We start from the raw sequence: 19,723 nt of genomic DNA, 5'->3' as shown, positions 1-19,723 counted from the left end.
CAAGGCTGTATATGCACAGCAGGGAACAGTAGCGGTGGTCTGATATCTCGAGTCAGGGGCTGCCTCCACTGACTCCATTCAATTCTCCCTGTCTCTCTTTCCCGTTTCCTCGGTCTCTTCCTCCTCGCCCCACCCTGCCCTCCTGCCCCAGCCGCCCAGATACCAGCTTCATCTGGTTCCTGAACCCTCTCAAGTCCATTCGCTACTTTATCTGGCACACGTACCGTTGGCTCCTGCTGAAAATCCTTCTCCTCGCACTCTTGCTCCTTATGGTCGGCCTCTTCTTTTACTCCATGCCTGGCTACCTGGTCAAGAAGCTTCTCGGGGCCTGAGTGGGCCTGGCGCTTTGCCCAGGGTACATCTTTTTCCCACCTACTCCTGCCTGTGGTACCCACTTCGTGCCACAACATGTGCCCAACACGGGGCTAGAGAAACAACTGAAGATGTGGGTGGGGCGGGGGGGCAGGAGAAGTAACAGAGCAACAGATGTCTGGCCAACTTTTGAACGTTCACCGGCTTCTAAGGGCTGCAGTGCTGAATGGAATGGTGAAAATACTGCCCTCTCTGAAGTCCAAACCCCTGCTCCTTAATCCCAGGTGCGTGAGGGCAGGCTGTGGTTACTCAGCAATAAAAGACAGGTGCTTCTGACATGTTCGGAGACACTCTTCTCTTTATGACTATATCACATGGTTCCACAACTGAACCCTAGGTTTAAAAGCAGGGCATAGAGTTGAGCTCTAGCTCAAAGTATCCTAGCTAATCAATTCTTTGGTGAGCAGGAAGGACAGCCAGAGAAGGGCCAGCGTACAGGAAGTCCACCGAAATCTAAGGAATGGGCAGGGACCAAGGTATTTCTGCCCTATGGCTGAGCCCCACAATCCCAAGAACGGCACCCCGGCATCCTCAGTGACATGGCCTAGGATCCGGGCCTGGCAGGTCTTCGTCTCACCGGCTGCTTCGCTAGTGCTTCTGAAGCAGGCCCGAAGAACCTGCGAGCCACTCAACAGCTTGCCAGCCATGCAGCGTGACCCTCCAGGGCCTTCACGTCCCTCCTGCTCATGCAGCCTGCCTGGGCCTGGGACAAGAAGGGTTGTCAAGGGCAGGGCATGAGAGAGGGGGGTTGAGCTGCACTTGGCCTGGCCTGTAAAGGCTGCTATCGCCAAGACGCACCTCAGCTTCTCGTGTCATGTCCAGGCCAGCAACGTAATGGGGATGTGCCAAGCCTTGCTCTCTCTGGTAGTTTTGTGAGAAGCAACTTGGCCATTGCATGGTGGATCCCACGTCATGCAGTGGTAGGGCTGGAGACAAGGGCTGAAGGAGCCAGCTCCAGCCCCAAGGAACCGTTGTTCCCTCTAAACTTCGATGTTTTGTTTCTTTCTTCCTCTTTGCAGTCGTCCGGATACATCTTTCATCTGGTTCCTGAACCCGCTCAAGTCTATCAGATACCTCATTTGCACCCGTTACAAGTGGCTCATCATCAAGATCATCTTGGCCCTTCTGCTCCTCATCATGGTGGCCCTCTTCCTTTATTCCATGCCCGGCTACATGGTCAAGAAGCTCCTGGGGGCATGAAGAAGCTGCCCCATTCCACATTCTGCTCCTGAGCCAGTTCTCAGCCCCTGCCTCTCGTTTGCTTCCCTTTTGTGGCTTCCTTGTGTTTCCTTTTGAGATTTTGTTTTTTGGGGGGAGGAGGGGGCATCTCAAAATTTGCTTTGCTTTTTGTCTTGGGAAAGGGGAGGAAGTAGCTTTCAACCCCCTAGATATGAGGTCTGACCTCAGCAGTTCCCCTCAATCTCCAGCAGTCCTAGGAAGTCTCCCCCTCCTGTGTCTGTCATCACCTTGGATGAAGCTTCCTCCACAAATGGATAAATATTAAGGTAGACCTTCTTTGGCCCTTGGTTTCTCCTCTGTGTGGATTTGACATGTCCCAACTCTCCTTCCTTTTCTGTTGTTTTGCTTCCGTAGCCGAGGCCACAAAGTGTCCCTCCATGAAGAGCTGGGACCTCAAGGGCCTCCTGCCCATTCAAGGTGTGAGGTGGTCAACTAGTTAGAGATTTTGGCACCTCCGGTCAGTGTCTGGCACTGCAGCTTCCTTAATGAAGAGAAGAACTTCTCCTGGTTCTGTGGAGCAGTGCACCAGTTCATGCAGCAGTTTGCTGTGCTAGAGGTCTCCCTGAAGAGCGGGACAGGAGGCCCTCCAAGGGTGGGCACAATGGAAAAGGCTGGTCAGTTTATCAGCTGCAGACAGTGGAAGAGGTTGGGACATCTCTGCCAGGGGGAGGGCTAGTGTAGTGCAGTGGCTGAATGACTAAAACCAGGATGGCCCTAAGCCATGTGCTCACCACTGAGCCTTAGGCAAGCCATCATTCTCTTTGCCTTGGCACTTTCTCCGCAACAGCGAGCAGAACGAAGCACCAAGCTAAGCTCAGATACGCTATACAATGGCTAAATATTATCATTTATTCATTAGATGATAAGTGCTGGCAGGTCTGACTCAGTCCTGGATTCTCCAGCTTTTTCCAGAACATCCCAGAAACTCGGCAGAGATGGTGCTTGGACATGTGCACACACATCCAGCAATATAGACGGGGAAACAGGAGAGGGAATCCCGTTTTTCCAGTCACCCAGCACTGTGATGGTCAGTTATGAACTTGAGCCAGGTTTCATAGCTACTTGCTACTTACAGAGGAAAAGCCTCCAGAAAAGAGCCCAATGGAAATAAAACTTTGCGGGGAAAGGCAAGACGTCCCACAGAGCTTCCGATGGCCACGTCCAAAGCTGTAGCAGTGGGAAGTAACGTCACTTGTAGAAGCAAGCAGCCATTCCCAAATCATGATGTTCTTAATCCCAATCAACCCAAATATTCTTCTTCTTTTTTTGTCATGGCAACTCCTTTTCTTGATCAGTGCTGGGCTGCCAGATCAAAATGTCCAAAATAAGTCACTTGGTAGGGCTGGCAAGCCAGTTTGACTGAGCTGTTGTATTCTGATATAACGGGTATGCAGTATGTTCTTCAGGTATTGGAGGCTATGGAAAAGGCACCTGTCTTTGAAACAAGGGATTCTTGGTGAAGCCCTCTGAGCAGGGAGAAAAGAGCTCAGGACCCAGGTGGTCAAACTCAAATGCAGGCAATGCTAGGAACACCAATGTGGGGGCTACACATGGCTGGTTCAACAGTAACATCACCCATTAAAGTCCAGTACTTCCTCAGAACACCTTGGTGTGTGAAGGGTTTACCAAACCCGAGCCTTGGCACAATCACTAATCCATCCTCCCCAGTAGTAAGAACAGCTTAGGAATCACAGGAAGTAGACAACAATTTTGCTGTTGGGAAAAGCCCAATGCCTGGATGCAACACTCCACTGCTTCTAGGCATTGTCCTTCCACTGTGAACACATTTGCATCATGCCAATTCCACATGTTTCTTAATTCATGCTCCCTCTTCTCCTAGCACTTGGGAGACTATAGGGGGAGATGGACTTAAGATTCCTAAAACATGTTCTTGCGGCCTGCTGAAGATTTCTGACCCAATCATCCACATAATCAAGAACTGACCATGAGCAAGAGCCACAAACGGCTGATTTTCGCATGAGCCCCCAGCCCTTGGTGTCTCTTAGACATTAGTAATGGCTCTTATTGCCTCTCCCTGGCGTGTGTACTTGGGGGGGTGAAGCTAACATGCCAGTTTCACAAGGGAACTGCAATAAGCCATTATCGGGGCTCCAGCAGTCACAGAGAAGGGCAGGGGACATCTGCATTGTGAAGGGAAGAGGTGGATTTCTGCACTGGATGGAGGTGCCAAGTGGCCATGCTTAGCACAATAGATCCCTAGAAAAACCAGCACAATTGTGCGAACTTCCTGTTCCTCTCTCCCACAGCTCTGGAACACGTGACGTTTGTGTATCTCGTGCTGGCTTTCTTTCCCTATTTCCTGAGATGTGTGTAAACGATTGATCCCATTTCTCTACTGTCATGGGGAGGGTTCTGGTGTGGGTGAGGGTGTTCTCTGCGCACTGTTAATACAGGCTCTTTGGAATTTGCTGTACAGACCAAGAGAAAACCTGTAAGTTCTTTAATAAAAACGTATCAGTGAAAAAGAACAGTCTAGATTATACTTTATGTGTGTGATGGCTGAAGGGATCGGGATGACAGAAAAGGAGAAATGGAAGGAAGAAGGCAGAAAGTATCTACAAACCGGTAGCCTATACCAACTTAGCCAATATCTAGTACTTCAGAGGAACTCAGAGTACTCCAGGATGGAACTATATCTTATAAAGAGCACATATAATAGCGCTCTTCAAGTCCTTGAAAGGTTGTCACAGAGAGGAAGGCCAAGATCTCTTCTCAATCATCCCAGGGTGCAGGACATGGAATCATGGGCTCAAGTTACAGGAAGCCAGATTCCAGCTGAACATCAGGAAAAGCTTCCTGACTGTTAGAGCAATAGGACAATGGAACCAATTACCTAGGGAGATGGTATGCTCTCCCACACTGGAGGCACTCAAGACGAGGCTGGAAGGCCATTTGTCAGGGATGCTTTGACTTGGATTCCTGCATTGAGGAGGGGGTTGGACTCGATGGTCTTGCAGGCCCCTTCCAACCCTACTATTCTATGATTCTAGGCCTGGTCCCAAAAGCAGCAGCTCCATCTCAAAGTTGCCCCTTTCCTTCTGCAATGTCTAGTTCCCTGCGTCCTGAGATCCTTAAGATGTGTTTCGCTGCCCCCAGCAGCAACCAGTGATGTGGCTACCTTTAGATTTCTAGGAATAGAAAGCCCTTGGTTTAAGAGAACAGTTAAGGCTCTTACAAATTCATTCACGTGCCACAAAACCATTGAAATTGTAAGTTGAAGTTCCTGCCTGAACCATGCCATGTAAGCGGCCTCCATGCACCCACCATTCCCCTTGGTCTTTCAGCAGCCTCTCTTGCAGTCTGCCAACATATTCATGGTGTACCCCTATTTATAACCTGCAGAGCACTTTCCACAAGCAACGATCATGGCAGAACAAGGAATCTCAGGCAACATGGCCTTGCACATGCCTCTCTGAGCTATACTTCCAGAGTTCTATATGCCTCATTCATTGCTTATTTTGGCTCAGATTTCAAATGTTTCCTTATCTCAAAAGGACTAGAAATCCACTTTTAAACATAATGAACAGTTCAAAACACTAAGCGCAGGTCCCCAGAGGCCTGTGATTCCCAGCCCTCCCTCTTTCAGTCTATCCACTTGTCTCCTCAGGTAGAAACAAGGATCAGTCAGAAGAAATAGGAGGGTCATACAATGAACCATTTATTCTCCTCCTCTCCCTAAATGACACTTAAAATCTCCTCTCTGAAGGTACATGTCCAGAGTCAGAAAGATGTCTAGTTTCTAGAGTATCAAACCCTCCAGGTGCCATTTCAACATGTCAGATTGGGATTCTTCAGGGGCACTCCAAGTCCCAATCTGAAGACTTGCCAGAATGCTTGCACGGCAGCTTGAACACATCCCAGTCCCCAGAAGTCTCTGTGTGCATGTTCGCTCGGCCATGCAAGGAAACAGCTGTGTGACTTGTTCCGAGTTGAAGGCTGCTCACCAAGGTGTTGCCTGAACAAGCACTCAAGAATTGCTGAGGGAATGGCATGCTAAGCCCGCTTCTCCCCATCGTTGACTCTGAAGTTAAGCCTGGCTTGCTGGAACGGCTCTAGCTCACGGACTAGGCAAGGAGATGAGGATGCTGGGGGGACAGCCAGCCCACACCTTGTGGAGAGGAGAACGTCATGTGCTATTCATCTGCATATGCAGCAAGTGAGTGGGAGGGATCAGCAGCTCAGCATTGACCTGAAAAAAGGGGAGCAACGCCCACAATAAACACTCTCTTGCCTGAAGAATTAACAACTGAGGCTCAACCAGTTACTGGGGGGGGGGAGGGTGCTTAAAAGTTAATGAGTGGGGGGTGAAGACGTCGGTCACCTTCAGGCAGAGCCTCATGGTGAAATGAGAATCATTATACATAAATCCCACCCTGCTTCCCTAGTTTTCCAACTGATCACAGGAGCATGGGAACACCCTGCTTGTTAGGCAGCCAGAGCCAATTTTTTTATTTGGCAGTAAATAACCCTCATTAATTCCAATGGGATTCACTTTCAAGTATTACTAGGGAGTGAATCCATCTGCTGGTCTGAGATGCTTTTGCTGCTCTTTTAGCTTGAATATATTTTAGATACTGATGTTACTTTAAATATGTTTTTGATTTGATTGTAAGCCACCTTGGGAAAACTCTTCTGTTTTGAAAAGTGTAACAGAAATTGGTAAAATAAATAAACGTTAGCAATATCTGCAGACAGAGCAGGGAGGCGGGAGGCAATGGAAAAGCCCGGTGGAGCAGCCACCATGGTTCTTGTGTCAAGGCCTCCCCTGGTGGGAAAAGACGGAGGCAAAACAGGGGTAGAGTAGCTCTGCCTTCTCTCTGGTACCTGTTAACAATTCACCTTGTTCCCAAAGCAGCGGACCTCCCCCTTCCTTGATCTGTGATCTTCTTCCAGAGGAAGAAGCTACCTTCTGCTCCCAGCTTCAGCCAGCAGCAGCCCCTCTCCTGACAAAACGGAACCCCCATCCTGTGCTATTCCATTCCTCCCCTTGGCTCCCCACTCACTGGTGATTGGAGATACTGGTGCAGCAACATCCGGAGTTCTGTGTTCTGCTGGTGCAGGCCATCAGTCTCTGTAATCAGTTTTGCCCTCTGTGTCAGAATGTGGCTGGACAGGCGGGAGACAAAGAGAGAGAGAAAGGGCCCCAAAGGCCTTCAGGAGAGTGTGGCCAAGAGAAGTCCCAGGCTCTTCCTGCAATGATTTTAGGCCCTTAGAGCAACCCAGATGGACTATCAAGACTCTGAGTAATAGAGGATCCACTTCCTCACAAGCTCAATGATGGTCAAAGGAACTGTTCAAAGGAAGAACCCAAAAGAAAGAAACCAATCCATTTCAGCCAAGTGTAGGGATGTAACATTTCCAGAAATTCTGAGGCCATGGAAAAACACCATTCCCCCCCGCCCCAGGTTTTTCCAGAAAAAAAAGCAAGTTTGGGGAAAAATGGAAAAATAGGCAATACTTCCCCCCCCCCCTCTTTACAGAACTAAAGTCAGTTGCTTTAAGACAGCCTTCCCCAACCTGGTGCCCTCCAGATATTTTGGACTTCAGCTCCCATCAGCCTCACGCAGCACAGCCAGTGGTCACGAATGTTGGGCACTGTAGTCCAAAACATCCAGAGGGTACCAGGCTGGGGAGGGCTGCTTTAGGAAGATAAAGCAGCCTTTCTGTTCCTAAAGTTATTTGATGTAAAACTTAGTTTGCTCATAAAATCATATTTTAAAACTTTTAAAAGTAAACTCAGTAAAATTATAATTAGTGTCTGAATAGAACTACATTAAATGACTGCTACAGCATCAGAAACACAGGACTCTATAGAACAAAACCCAAACTGTCAAGAATGCACATTTACTGTCCAGAATGCACAGTGGTGACTCTACTCACTTGTTGGGAAAATGAGCATAAATGTCTATCAGTAAAATATACGTTAGATCAATAATTTAAATAAGGAATTAAAGAAATAACTGTGCTGGGAATCCTACAGAGAGGATGAAAAAATATTTCCCCTCATGGCTTCATTATTTCCAGACATTTTACATCTCTGTTGTTCAGTCGTCAATTCATGTCCGACTCTTCGTGACCCCATGGACCATAGCACGCCAGGCCTTCATGTCCCCTGCTCTCTCCCGGAGTGCGCTCAAGTTCATATTCATTGCATCGGTGATGCTATCTAGCCATCTCATCCTCTGCCGTCCCCTTCTCCTTTTGCCTTCAATCTTTCCCAGCATCAGGGTCTTTTTCAGGGAGTTTTCTCTTCGCATTAGGTGGCCAAAATATTGGAGCTTCAGCTTCAGGATCTGTCCTTCCAATGAGCACTCGGGGTTGATTTCCTTTAGGACTGACTGATTTGACCTCCTTGCAGTCCAGGGGGCTCGTAAGAGTCTTCTCCAGCACCACAGTTCGAACGCATCAATTCTTCGGCGCTCAGCCTTCCTTATAGTCCAGCTCTCACAGCCATACATTACTACTGGGAAAACCATAGCTTTGATTAGACGGACCTTTGTCAGCAAGGTGATGTCTCTGCTTCTTACTATGCTGTCTAGGTTGGCCATAGCTTTCCTCCCAAGGAGCAAGCATCTTTTAATTTCATGGCTACAGTCACCGTCTGCGGTGATCTTGGAGCCCAAGAAAATAACATCTGTCACTGCTTCCATTTCTTCCCCTTCTAGATGCCAGGAAGTGATGGGGCCAGATGCCATGATCTTCGTTTTGTTATTGTTGAGTTTCAAACCAGCTTTTGCACCCTCCACTTTCACCCTCAACAAGAGGTTCTTTAGATCCTCTTCGCTTTCTGCCATTAGGGTGGTATCGTCTGCATATCTGAGGTTGTTGATAATTCTCCCGGCAATCTTAATTCCAACCTGTGATTCATCCAACCCGGCCTTTCTCATCATGTCCTCTGCATATAAGTTAAATAAGCAGGGCGACAATATGCAGCCTTGTCATACTCCTTTCCCAATTTGGAACCAATCGGTTGTTCCATGTCTGGTTCTTACTGTTGCTTCTTGACCCTCGTACAGGTTTCTCAGGAGACAGGTAAGGTGGCCTGGTACTCCCATCTCTTTCAGAATTTGCCAGTTTGTTGTGATCCACACAATCAAAGGCTTTAGCATAGTCAATGAAGCAGAAATAGACGTTTTTCTGGAATTCTCTTGCTTTCTGCATGATCCAGCGAATGTTGGCGATTTGATCTCTAGTTCCTCTGCCTCTTCAAAACCCCGCTTGTACTTCCGGTAGTTCTCAGCTCACATACTGCTGAAGCCTAGATTGTAGGATTTTGAGCATAACCTTGCTGGCATGTGAAATGAGCGCAATTGTATGGTAGTTTGAACACTCTTTGGCATTGCCCTTCTTTGGGATTGGAATGTAAACTGAGCTTTTCCAGTCTTGTGGCCACTGCCGAGTGTTCCAAATTTGTTGGCATATTGAGTGCAGCATTTTAACAGCATCACCTTTTAGGATTTTAAATAGCTCAGCTGGAAGACTGTCATCTCTGCTAGCTTTGTTGTTAGTAATGCTTCCTAAGGCCCACTTGACTTCACTCTCGAGGATGTCCGGCTCAAGTTCAGTGACCGCACTATCATGGCTATCAGGGACATTCAGATCTTTCCTGTATAGTTCTTCTGTGTATTCTTCCCACCTCTTCTTAATCTCATCTGCTTCTGTTAGGTCCCTACCTTCTTTGTCCTTTATCATGCCCATCTTTGCACAAAACATTCCCTTTATATCGCCGATTTTCTTGAAAAGATCTCCAGTCTTTCCCATTCTATTGCTTTCCTCGATTTCTTTGCATTGTTCATTTAAGAAGGCCTTCTTGTCTCTCCTTGCTATTCTCTGGAACTCTGCATTCAGTTGGATATATCTTCCCCTTTCTCCCTTGCTTTTCGCTTCCCTTCTTTCCTCAGCTACTTGTAAAGCCTCATCAGACAGCCACTTGGCTTTCTTGCATTTCTTTTTCTTTGGGATGGATTGAGTTGCTGCCCCCTGAACAATGTTACGGACCTCTGTCCATAGTTCCTCAGGCACTCCGTCTATCAGGTCTAATCCCTTAAATCTATTCCTCACCTTCACTGTATATTCATACAGGATATGATTTAGGTCATACCTGAATGGTTTAGTGGTTTTCCCTACGTTCTTCAATTTAAGCCGAAATTTTGCAACAAGCAGCTCATGATCTGAGCCACAGTCAGCTCCAGGTCTTGTTTTTACTGATTGTATAGAGCTTCTCCATCTGGTGATGTCCATGTGCAGAGTCGCCTCTTGTGCTGTTGGAAAAGAATGTTTGCTATGATCAGTGTGCTCTCCTGGCAAAACTCGATTAGCCTTTGTCCTGCTTCATTTTGTACACCAAGGCCATTCTTGCCTGTTATCCCAGTTATTTCTTGACTTCCTACTTTAGCATTCCAATCCCCTATGATGAAAAGGACATCTTTTTTTGGTGTTAGTTCTAGAAGGTGTTGTAGGTCTTCATAGAACCCATCAACCTCAGCTTCTTCGTTCTCAGTGGCCGGGGCATAGACTTGAATTACTGCGATGTTGAATGGTTTGCCTTGGATTCGTACTGAGATCATTCTATCGTTTTTAAGATTGTACCCAGTACTGCTTTTCCCACCCTTTTGTTGACTATGAGTGCTACTCCATTTCTTCTAAGGGATTCTTGCCCACAGTAGTAGATATGATGGTCACCTGAATTAAATTCGCCCATGCTTGTCCATTTTAGTTCACTGATTCCCAAGATGTCGATGTTCAGTCTTGCCATCTCATGTTTGACCACCTCCAGCTTACCTTGATTCACTGACCTTACTTTCCAGGTTCCTAAACAATATTGTTCTTTACAGCATCGGATTTTCTTTTCACCACCAGACACATCCACAACTGAGTGTCCTTTTGGCTTTGGCCGAGCCGCTTCACTCTTTCTGACGCTACTTGGAAATACCCTCTGCTCTATAAAAGTGTTCGTATTACATAGTTTTTAGAAATCATTTTGGGGGGAGTAATGGCTCCCTACATATTTTGTCTTCAGTTCTAAAAGAAAATATTTCATAATCGAAAGGTGTTCAATTTTTTGGAAAACAAAAACGGTCCTCAGAAAAAAAAAGTCCGTCCCCCCCCCCTAAATTTTCCACTTTTTTTCCAGCCTTTACATCTCTATATATCCCTGTTCAAAACCTGGCAACAAAGCTGGGACTGTCATTGTCATAGGATTTGACAGGCTGCTGCTGGAGCTGAAGAAATTAATATTCCCCCATCTCACCAGCAGGGGCCACCCAAGGCACAGACTTCTTGGGCAAAGGAGAGTGCTTGGCAGCAAAGAAAAGGGGATCATCTGGCTCACGCCTGCTCGACCCACTCCTTGCACGGGGCTCTGTTAGGCCCACCCTGTTGGCCCTCAGGGTCCAGGTCCAGGGACCTACAGGTTCCACCACTTACTAGTATTTCTGCAAGCCAACAATCAACGCATCCCACAGCTTCAGTTTTCCATCAGGGATGACGTGGGCCAACGCATCCCAATACTCAGAGTCCTTGGAGTCGTCCCGTTCTTCATGTACTTTCTTCATCAGGGGGCGTTTCTCCCTGGAGGTGAAGGGAGGAGCTACTGGCTAGAAGATAGAACTTGAAACTGACTTAGGCCACCTCCCCACTGCATCAGACCTGGGTAGGGAGTCCCAATCAAATGCCTCCTTTGTACCATCCTTACCACCTGCAGCCACTAGCACGAGTAAAGGCTGATTCACACCAACAGGCTGATGTTCCTATTGTTCTATTCAGCGAATGTGTTGGCTTGTCAAAGCACAGCTTAGGTCTTGCTGGAAAACTTGTCAAGTGTGGCAAGTAAATAATAGTCATGGAGCCCACCCCCGGGCCGATCTAGTTTGGGACCTTGTTGTGGAGGGCTTCCCCCCCCCACACACACACACACCATGGTCCTCATCCAGATCGGGGCTCCATGTGACTGTTGTCAACATAAGCTTTCTGCCTGATACAAATTGGTGCTGTGGGTCTTCCCAAACCAGACCAGGACCACGATGGAGGCAAAGGGTTAAAGTTCCGCTCCTCTCACTCCATTATCCCAAACCGGATTTCCTCCCTCCGCCACAGCTGCTATTTACATTTATTTTTTTAAAAAAACACATTCGCACAATGACTGTTTATGTGAATAACACCACGTCTGTTTTGGCCCTCAAAGTGCTCACCACACTACAAGAGGACACCTTCTCCTCCTCCTGCTTCCTCACCAGCAAGGTTTTCTTTTTGTTTAATCACACAGGTACTGTGCCTGTCTTCCAAGGGTCACGCAGATGGGCTCCCCCCCTTTCGTCCTCAGAAGACAGCAACACAGGAAGCTGCCTGGCTCCAGGTCAGACCACTGGTCCACTTAGCTGGGTACTGTCTACGCTGCCCACTTCAGTCAAATGTCCTTCCCAGCTCTCCCTGAACATGCCAGAGCTTGAACTGGCGACCTTTTGCATACAAGGTAATTGCGCGACCACTAAGCTACAGATTTTACCCCAATCACATGACTCGCGTCCACACGTCACGTCCTCAGCCTACTCCTCATCCCGCCGCCCCCCAGCCTCCAAACCAGTCCTCTCCCCCTCCTCCTCCCCCCCAGCCAGATCCACCTTGGCTCCTGGAATTCCTGCACAAAAGCTTTGAGGGCCTTGAGGACGTCGTTTGGGTGCATATAGAGCGTAGAGAGGGGCACCACTGCGTCAATGGGGCCTTTGTCCTCCACCTGTGGAACTACAGAGGTCTCCTCCTCTTCGGTAGCCTCTGCATCTAGAGGTGCTTCTTTGGCAGCTGTGTCTGCCAGGATTGCTTCTGCATCCTAAGAGACGATGAGACATTCAGGGAGAATTTTATCTGTACTCTCCAGGTGAACCTGAAGGTTACCCAGGATTACTACATGGCTTGATGGGGCAGTCTTCTGGGTGGAAGAGAGCACAAACAGGAAATGAGTGAAGAGGGTTGAAGAGAAGGCCAAACCTTGGTGAAGAGCTAACCTGGCACAAATGCATCAGTTATGGCCAAAAGTGGACTCAGCAGGGGGCTAATAAAAGAGGAATACTCCTACCATGCCGTGTCTGGGGTCTTCCTAGGGCAGGGCTGGAGGGTCTTTTTCATAGGAAGGGCTACTGACAAACAGGAAAGGTGGGTGGGGCCAGATCTGGTAGTGGGCAGAGCAAGGTTTGATGGCTTGGCCCCTGGAAAACAGGCAGGGTGTTGAAGATGAGGCCTCGCTCCGGGCCAGCTCGGCAGTTGGTTCGCTCACCTGTGAAGCCCCATCCCCACCTCCTTACCTGCCCAGAGGCCACCTGCTGTGCCTTGAAGTTCATGAAGTACTCCACCATTTGATTCACATCATCTTCGCTGTCAATCGACAGGGCCTGGGGAGAGGCAGAGAAAGCTCCAAGGTCAGCTGGGTGGGGGCTGGCAGGCGTCTGGTTAACAGCCAAGGACAGGCTTGTCATGAAAGGGTGAGGGCCTGTATTGCTTGTCCCCAGGGCAACTGGGGGAGGGGCTGACAAGAGACAGCTCACCCCCCCCCCCCCGGCAAAACAGGGGCAAGTGAGCCATCAGTTGCCCAGGGCCAGTTTCCGAGGGACTGTGCTCGAGCCCAAGCAAGGGTGGTGCCACGTCCATTTTCTTTTGTCCGCATGTAACAAGCTCTGGTATTTACCATGCTGTGGTGCCCCACTGATGGTTGGGTGCTTTAGAATCTTCTGCATGTGAAGCAGCAAGATGGACTGGGAGTCTTTTGCATGCTCCCAGGGGAGAGGGGGCTTATAAGCCACAACCCCCACCCCCAACGTCCTCCTTGAATACAGCCCAGGAGGCATCTTGCTGCATAATTTTGAAGAGGAGACAATGAAGCTCATCTCCCCTTTCAGACACAAGTTCGCTGGTAAGAGAGAAGCAAAAGTACCACCACCAAAGACTGGCAGCATGGTTTTAAAAGGGATGTTTGCGGGTTTCTAGAAAGGCCTGACATAGCTGACGGTGTGTGTTTATGGAAGGGGAGCTTCTCTATTGTTGGGATCCCACCCTGAGGGATGGACTGTTGTCTGTACACACAGCATCCTTTCCCCACCACGGGATCTCTGCCAGCATGGCTCATGAGTAACATTCTGCAATCCTCCATAGGAATGGATGGAACCCATTCACATATATGGGAGAAAGAAGAGCAAGCACTTTGGGACACCAATGGGGGCTATAATCCCTGTGTTTGCTGGACTGAGATGCAGGTTTTCCTCTTCTCAATTGTGCCCCATGCTGAAGCTTATTTCCTTCGCCCCACAGACCTCAACAGGAACCACTGAAGATCACATTAGCCATGAGCCATCCACACAGCCTTGCTGTGGGACTGCTCGGTTTCTTTCCTTGCTCACGTCCGCTGGGACCTGGTCTTTGTAGCGGCAGGCTGTTAGAACAGCCAGCAATGCAGACCAGCTTAGAGAAGCACCAAGGCCTTGCCTGGAGTTCTGGTGGCCTGACTCTCCCCTCAGGCAGAAGACCCAGTCAAAACTGGCAGCGCTCCTCCGGCTCCAGACCCCAAGCCAGACTCCATGGCTGGGCAGGCCCGAAAGCCCTGCTTCTGTCGTGGACCCAGAGAGCCGTCCAAAAGAGCTCCTGTTGGGAGCGGGCTGGGCAGGCATTCGAAGCAGCCCACCCAGCAGGAGCAGGCTCCCGCCCAGCCTGCCTCGGCGTGAGCAGAAGTAGCACTCACGGTGAAGATGGAGTCCAGCTTCATGAGGGTGCGGTCGTGCTTCTCCAGGGGCTGGAGGAGGCCCCGCAGCTTGCTCTCGATCAGGAAGCCCTGGCAAGGAAGGGAGAGGCTGAGCAGCCCTTGGAACTGGCACCAAACACGAAGCAGCTGCCCCTCTGGCTGATCCCTTGAATAGGCCGCAGGTCAGGAGGCCATGGCAAGCAAGGTCCCCAGAAGCTCTGCAGATGACCATACCGCCCCCCTCCAGCTCACCGACTCATCGCACAGGAGCTCCAGGATGTGCTTAACAGTCTTGGCTGAGATGGGCCAGAGCGCCTTGGCCTCTGGGTCAGCATCAGCCATCTCCTTGCAGCCCTCCTCTGGGATTCCTTCCTTCTCCTCTTGAGGGCTACTCTCTGACATGGAGGAGAACTCCTGGGGTGATTTGCTTGCTACGGGAAAGAGCAAAGGCCTTGAGGCAGCGGCGCAGCATAGAGACCCTGAGAGAGACGCAGCCAGGAGTCCTGCTGCTCGGGAGATAGGTCCCCTTCACGCTTTGGGTTTAAAACAAGAACACAACTGCATTTCTTAAGGGGCCAACATTCCTTTCAGAAAGGACTGACAGAGGCCATAACCAGGTCCATGTAAATCCCACAATTTGGTATCCCACAAATTTGGTATCGGGTACAACAGCCTGAGATACTCAGGCTTAATTATTTTTATAGGCAAACATCTACTTCGTATGTCTTCACAGATATACCTTGATGAAAGAATTCAGCATTCTGGAAATCTCAGCTTCTGCTGTTACTTTTGCGGGGGGGGGGGGTGTCTATCCCCTACTTCCAGATAAAGCTTTGGAATGGTCTCCATATTGTTTCTTTCCCTTCCCAGAAATCTCCCACTTGCCAAAGAAATCCCAATTTTTGAAATCATGGAAGCAGAATAATTTCTGTAAACATAAACAATGTTGTGCAAATAGCTTCAATTTACATAACTCATTCTGACTTCAGAATTCGAGCTTCCTCACTGCAGGACTGGAAGCAAAGCTCCTTGGATAGAATGCACCCCTACTTGGCAAGCCTTGCTTACTTTCTGGTGCAATCACCTCCTGGGCCAGCTCATTGGCTGACTTCCTCTTCCTGCTGTGCACGATGGGACCCACGTTGTGCAAGAACCAGCCGTCGGGCTCAACCCAGTGCAAGCCCAGCTGCTGGGCATGGATGACATGGTCAGCATCGAAGGCTTTGCGGATCAGCCCCTTGGCCTCCTCCTCGTTCATCAGCCAGACATCCAGGAAGTGCTCGGCGTCCACAATGGCAAAGTGCCTGAGGGGAGAGAGCGGGTGCAGCTGCAACAGGCGCATTCCTTGGAGCTCACAGTTGGAAGCTGCCGCTGACATTGGCACAGAGGGGCTTGTCTTAGAAAGGGCCACAGCTCAGCAGCAGAGAACCAATTCTGCATGCTGAAGGTCCCAGGTGCAATCCCCAGAACTCCCACTTGAAAGGATCACAGCTGGACTGGGAAGGACTCCTGCCTGGGACCCAGAGAGAGCAGCTGCCAGTCAGAGCACAGGTAGTGAAAAGGTGACAGACGACTGCCTTGCACCCAGGTTTAGAGGGCAAGGCTCCTAGTTTAGGGATCACGGCCACCAAGCTGCTTTGAGCCCCAGAACCACTTCTTACCACTTGCAGACTGACTGCTGAACTCTGGACCAAACAGCTGGGCCTCCGGAGCTGCTCTCCTCCACTCCTGCCTCCCACCAGCCCACTTTGGTGCAGCCCCCACCTCATGGTTCTCTGCAGGTCCTTGTACTGCTCCACAATCCGCTTGTAGTCAGCCGTCAGTGTCAGGTTCTCCTCACGGTACTGCTTGATCTGCTTGGCTAGTTTCAGGCGCAGGTTATTGAGCACATCATGCAACCTGAGGAAAGAAGGGGTCAGAGCTTCAAGTACAAAAGGAGCAGACTAACCAGCCACTCAACCAACCCGATGCCTCAGGGCAGTCAGGGCCACAAGCGAAGAGCTCATCAGAGCTCAAGGGTCTAAAACCCTTCCTGGCTTTGGATCTTGCTTGAAGCTTCCTTTGTAGCATCTTTCGGGGTTCTTCACCCTCAGGGATTTCAGACGTTGCATCACTGGATATACACAAGCTGGGAAGCTTCTTGGTGCATGCATGCTATTGCTGCAATCCAGCACAAAATCCAGCATGCTGAAACCCCTTCCCAGGCAAAGGCCAGTGTGACAAACTCCTACTTCTGATATAGATCCACAGTGCCCCCCAGAGCATTTGGCCTGCTGGGAAGCCTGAATAGTTTTATCAAGCCTTATCTCACTTCTTTGTCATCCAAAATGCAAACAAAAACTTAATCCTTTTTCTTGAACTGGTTCCAACCACCTTGGGCTTCTGAGCTGTAAGTTACAATTGTTGAGGAGATGGGTCCAGCCGCCGGGTAGTTTTCTGATTTTTTGGCTAGATCGCTGACATCAGAAATGGAGGCTATTGTGGTACTGGACTGACCAACCATCAGTCTCTGCAAAGTGGCTGGCTTTCAGGAGGGCTCAGCCCTTCTAAAGCTTTCCCTATATACCATCTAACTGGAAGCCAGATGCTCGCTCACTCTCTCTCTCTGACCATCCTCTCTGCAATAAACTTGGCATATGCTCTAGGGCCCAAGATTGTACTCAAGTAGGTAATGTGACTAGATAAGTTAGAATGATTTTAAATGTTTTATTTGGAATTCTGTGTATGTGTGTGATTGTTGCCTTCCCCGTTCCCCCCGCCCCCATTTCTCTTTCCCCCACTAAATAAAATCTTTTTTATATTGGATGTTCAGCTGTGTTGTTTTAAAAAGGATTTCTCACTGAACTCTTCCACATGGGAAAGACCACATGGATACAAAGACACCGCTTGTGTTTTAGGATTTTTAGAAGGGTTCTGGAAAGTTCTCTGTTTCTGGGCTTTGGGAAGGAAAGTCCAAAGCACATTTCCTTTTCTTTTTCCTAGGACTGGGCTGAAGGGAGGCATCCTTAGCAATAGGGCTCAGAAACTCCCCAAGCAGCTGGACAGACTAGGGTGTGTCTGGAGGGTCATCCTAACTGGTGGCAGCCTATCAGAAGATTCCTTTCCTGGGGAACCCATGTAGAGAAGGGGTCCATCAGGAGGAAAGGACATCACCACTCCTGGTCTCGTAACAGCCAGTGACTGCAGGAGGGAGCACCAAGGAAAGGGGACCAGGAATGGTGGGTGGGTGTTGTCCTGCTCCCTTACCGATTGAGCTTCCTCTTCTGTTGGGATTTGATGATGGTGTTCTCGTCATCCCGCTTCTTCAGCACCTGGAAGTTGTACTCCAGCTTCTCCTGGTTCAGCTGGTAGATGGCTTTCATTTGCTGGAGCTGTTGCTCCAGGACCTGGCAACCAAAGGGGAAAAGGTGCACAAAGAGCAAGCCAAGCTCATGATGCAAATTCCACTCGTGATCTTGCTACAAGTGCAACCAATCAGCAATAGTAGTGGCCCTTTTGTCTTTTGGTTGCTGGTGACCAGGACAGACATTGCCCATACTCAGAGCAAGTCCAGGTGGTGGCTCCCAAGCCAACCCGCTCACTGACATCCCCAGTGCCTCCCTCAGAAACCAGGAGATTTGGCTGGGAATCTGAAGACAGGGTAAAAAGCAGGGATGAGGGATGTGTGGAGGATCTATATTATCATTCAAACGTAAACCTCCAGATTGCAGTTAAAACGTGAATCTTGGTGGTCCCATCCCTACACCGATTTGTGGGTTAAGTGAAAGAACTGGAGCATTAAGTTCCTACTGATGCAGGAGGAGCTAGGAAGGGACTTCCAAATCTTGTGGGGATAAGACAGCCATAAAGTGATTTTTAATTACTAGCCTTCTTCACAATTAAATTAGCATTCCCTGAAATCTGTACATTCCGATGGTTGTGCTGTGGGCACCCACTGCTATTGAGACAGCCTGCCCAGTTTCTTGGGGCTCTTATCAGATGAAATATGGAGCATCCATGGAGAAATCTCTGCAGAAGTCACACCACCCATCATTCCTCAGGGAAAAGCCTCCTCCTGCACTTTGAGCATTCCCATAATGATCCCAGAGGACTGTTCTTGCTCCGCACCTGCACATCATGCTCCAGCTTGATCTTGATAACATTATACTCCTCGGCATCTTGCACCCGCAACTGGTTCAGCTCCCGCTCATACTCTTCCACCTTCTTCAGGCGGGCCATCATGAAATCCAACTACAGCAAAAGTGGGAGACACTTGAGAGTCAGAGCTCTGATTAAAGATGGAAAAAAGGAAGCAGAAAATATTTTACGTAAATTATGCAAATTAAAATGCCTTTCTTTAATATTACAATGGTGTGCAGTATTCTACTTCCCTGCCACAATGTCTCTATTTGACCCCTATCCAAGCCCTGCAGTGCCAACCAGTGAATATGCAGGGGAAGAGAAAGTACTTGTACTTTTAAAACTTTCTTTCATGGAGGGAGCATGCTACCTCTCCCCAACACCTGCATGCATGCGCGCACACACACTATCCTCACCTCTTGCCGGTTAAGGGTTTGCATGCCTTGCTCCCACTTCTTCTTGTTGCTTGTGAGGAGTTCACGGCGCTCTAATTCAAAGGCTTTCTGAAAAAGAGATGTGTGGCTTGAGCAGCTCCTGTCCTGAACATGGAAGGGAAGTTAACAGTGTCAGGTTAAAGCCAGGACTCAGCAGAGCAGAGCCTCAAAATCTGTGTGCAGGGCCAAGATTTCATCCTACAGTAGAAGACGCTGAATCAAGCGTTACCACTGGAGGCACAAATGGCCTCGGTGACAGAGAGGCTTTTATCAGCTTTGGCTGATAAAACAACTGCACGTCTATCAGGACAGAGAGAGCCTGGCTAATCCACACTCTGGTAACCTCCTGCTTAGATTACTGTAACGCAATGTATATGGGGCTGTCTATGAAAATGGTCTGGAAATTTCAATTAGTTCAAAATAGGGCTGCAAGGCTGTTAACTGAGATGGGACCATTCAAACCTGTTACTCCAGTGCTGTGTCAACTGCACTGGCTTCCCTTCCATTTCTGGGCCCAATTCAAAGTACTGGACTTAACTTTTAAAGCCCTAAATGGCTTGGGTCTCCTCTTCCCATACTTACCCACCTGGACCTTAAGGCAAGTGCCACTGTCAAAGGAGATCTGGTGAGCAGTGCCTCAAGAGAGGGCCTTCTCCCTCACCCAGTACCAAGGGAAGAGTTTTTTGTGGGTTTTTTTTTATTCTCCATAGCTTTTAAAGAGCCCTTTGGGGAGCTTTTAATTAATGTTGACATTTCCAGGCTTTTAATGTTTTAAGACTTGTCTTTGTTGAATTTATTGCTGTGCTGTTTTTAT

At 48.9% G+C, this 19,723-nt stretch overlaps 2 protein-coding genes across 2 annotated transcripts in view; one reads left to right on the top strand and one right to left on the bottom strand.

Annotated features, from left to right (window-relative positions):
- OTOF (otoferlin) overlaps positions 1-332 on the top strand; it is a 167,086-nt gene extending 166,754 nt beyond the window's left edge. The window contains exon 46 of the mRNA XM_084833256.1: positions 152-332. Within this exon, the coding sequence (XP_084689382.1) occupies positions 152-332 (181 nt within the window). The remainder of the gene's footprint in view (positions 1-151) is intronic.
- Positions 333-4,058: 3,726 nt separating this feature from the next.
- The window catches only part of DRC1 (dynein regulatory complex subunit 1), a 33,896-nt gene continuing 18,231 nt past the window's right edge, over positions 4,059-19,723 (bottom strand). The window contains exons 6-17 of the mRNA XM_084825026.1: positions 18,892-18,978; positions 18,464-18,586; positions 17,603-17,742; positions 16,121-16,255; positions 15,425-15,660; positions 14,609-14,787; positions 14,357-14,446; positions 12,930-13,016; positions 12,252-12,457; positions 11,059-11,202; positions 6,636-6,738; positions 4,059-5,821 (exon numbers count right to left, since the gene is read on the bottom strand). Coding sequence (XP_084681152.1) covers positions 5,759-5,821; positions 6,636-6,738; positions 11,059-11,202; positions 12,252-12,457; positions 12,930-13,016; positions 14,357-14,446; positions 14,609-14,787; positions 15,425-15,660; positions 16,121-16,255; positions 17,603-17,742; positions 18,464-18,586; positions 18,892-18,978 — 1,593 coding nt within the window. The 3' untranslated portion in view covers positions 4,059-5,758. The remainder of the gene's footprint in view (positions 5,822-6,635; positions 6,739-11,058; positions 11,203-12,251; positions 12,458-12,929; positions 13,017-14,356; positions 14,447-14,608; positions 14,788-15,424; positions 15,661-16,120; positions 16,256-17,602; positions 17,743-18,463; positions 18,587-18,891; positions 18,979-19,723) is intronic.

This window comes from Heloderma suspectum, chromosome 1, assembly GCF_057233095.1.
Source record: "Heloderma suspectum isolate Gila_16-S chromosome 1, 16-S_ref, whole genome shotgun sequence".
Taxonomy (NCBI): Eukaryota; Metazoa; Chordata; class Lepidosauria; order Squamata; family Helodermatidae; genus Heloderma; species Heloderma suspectum.
This window is presented reverse-complemented; position numbering and strand designations above follow the sequence as displayed.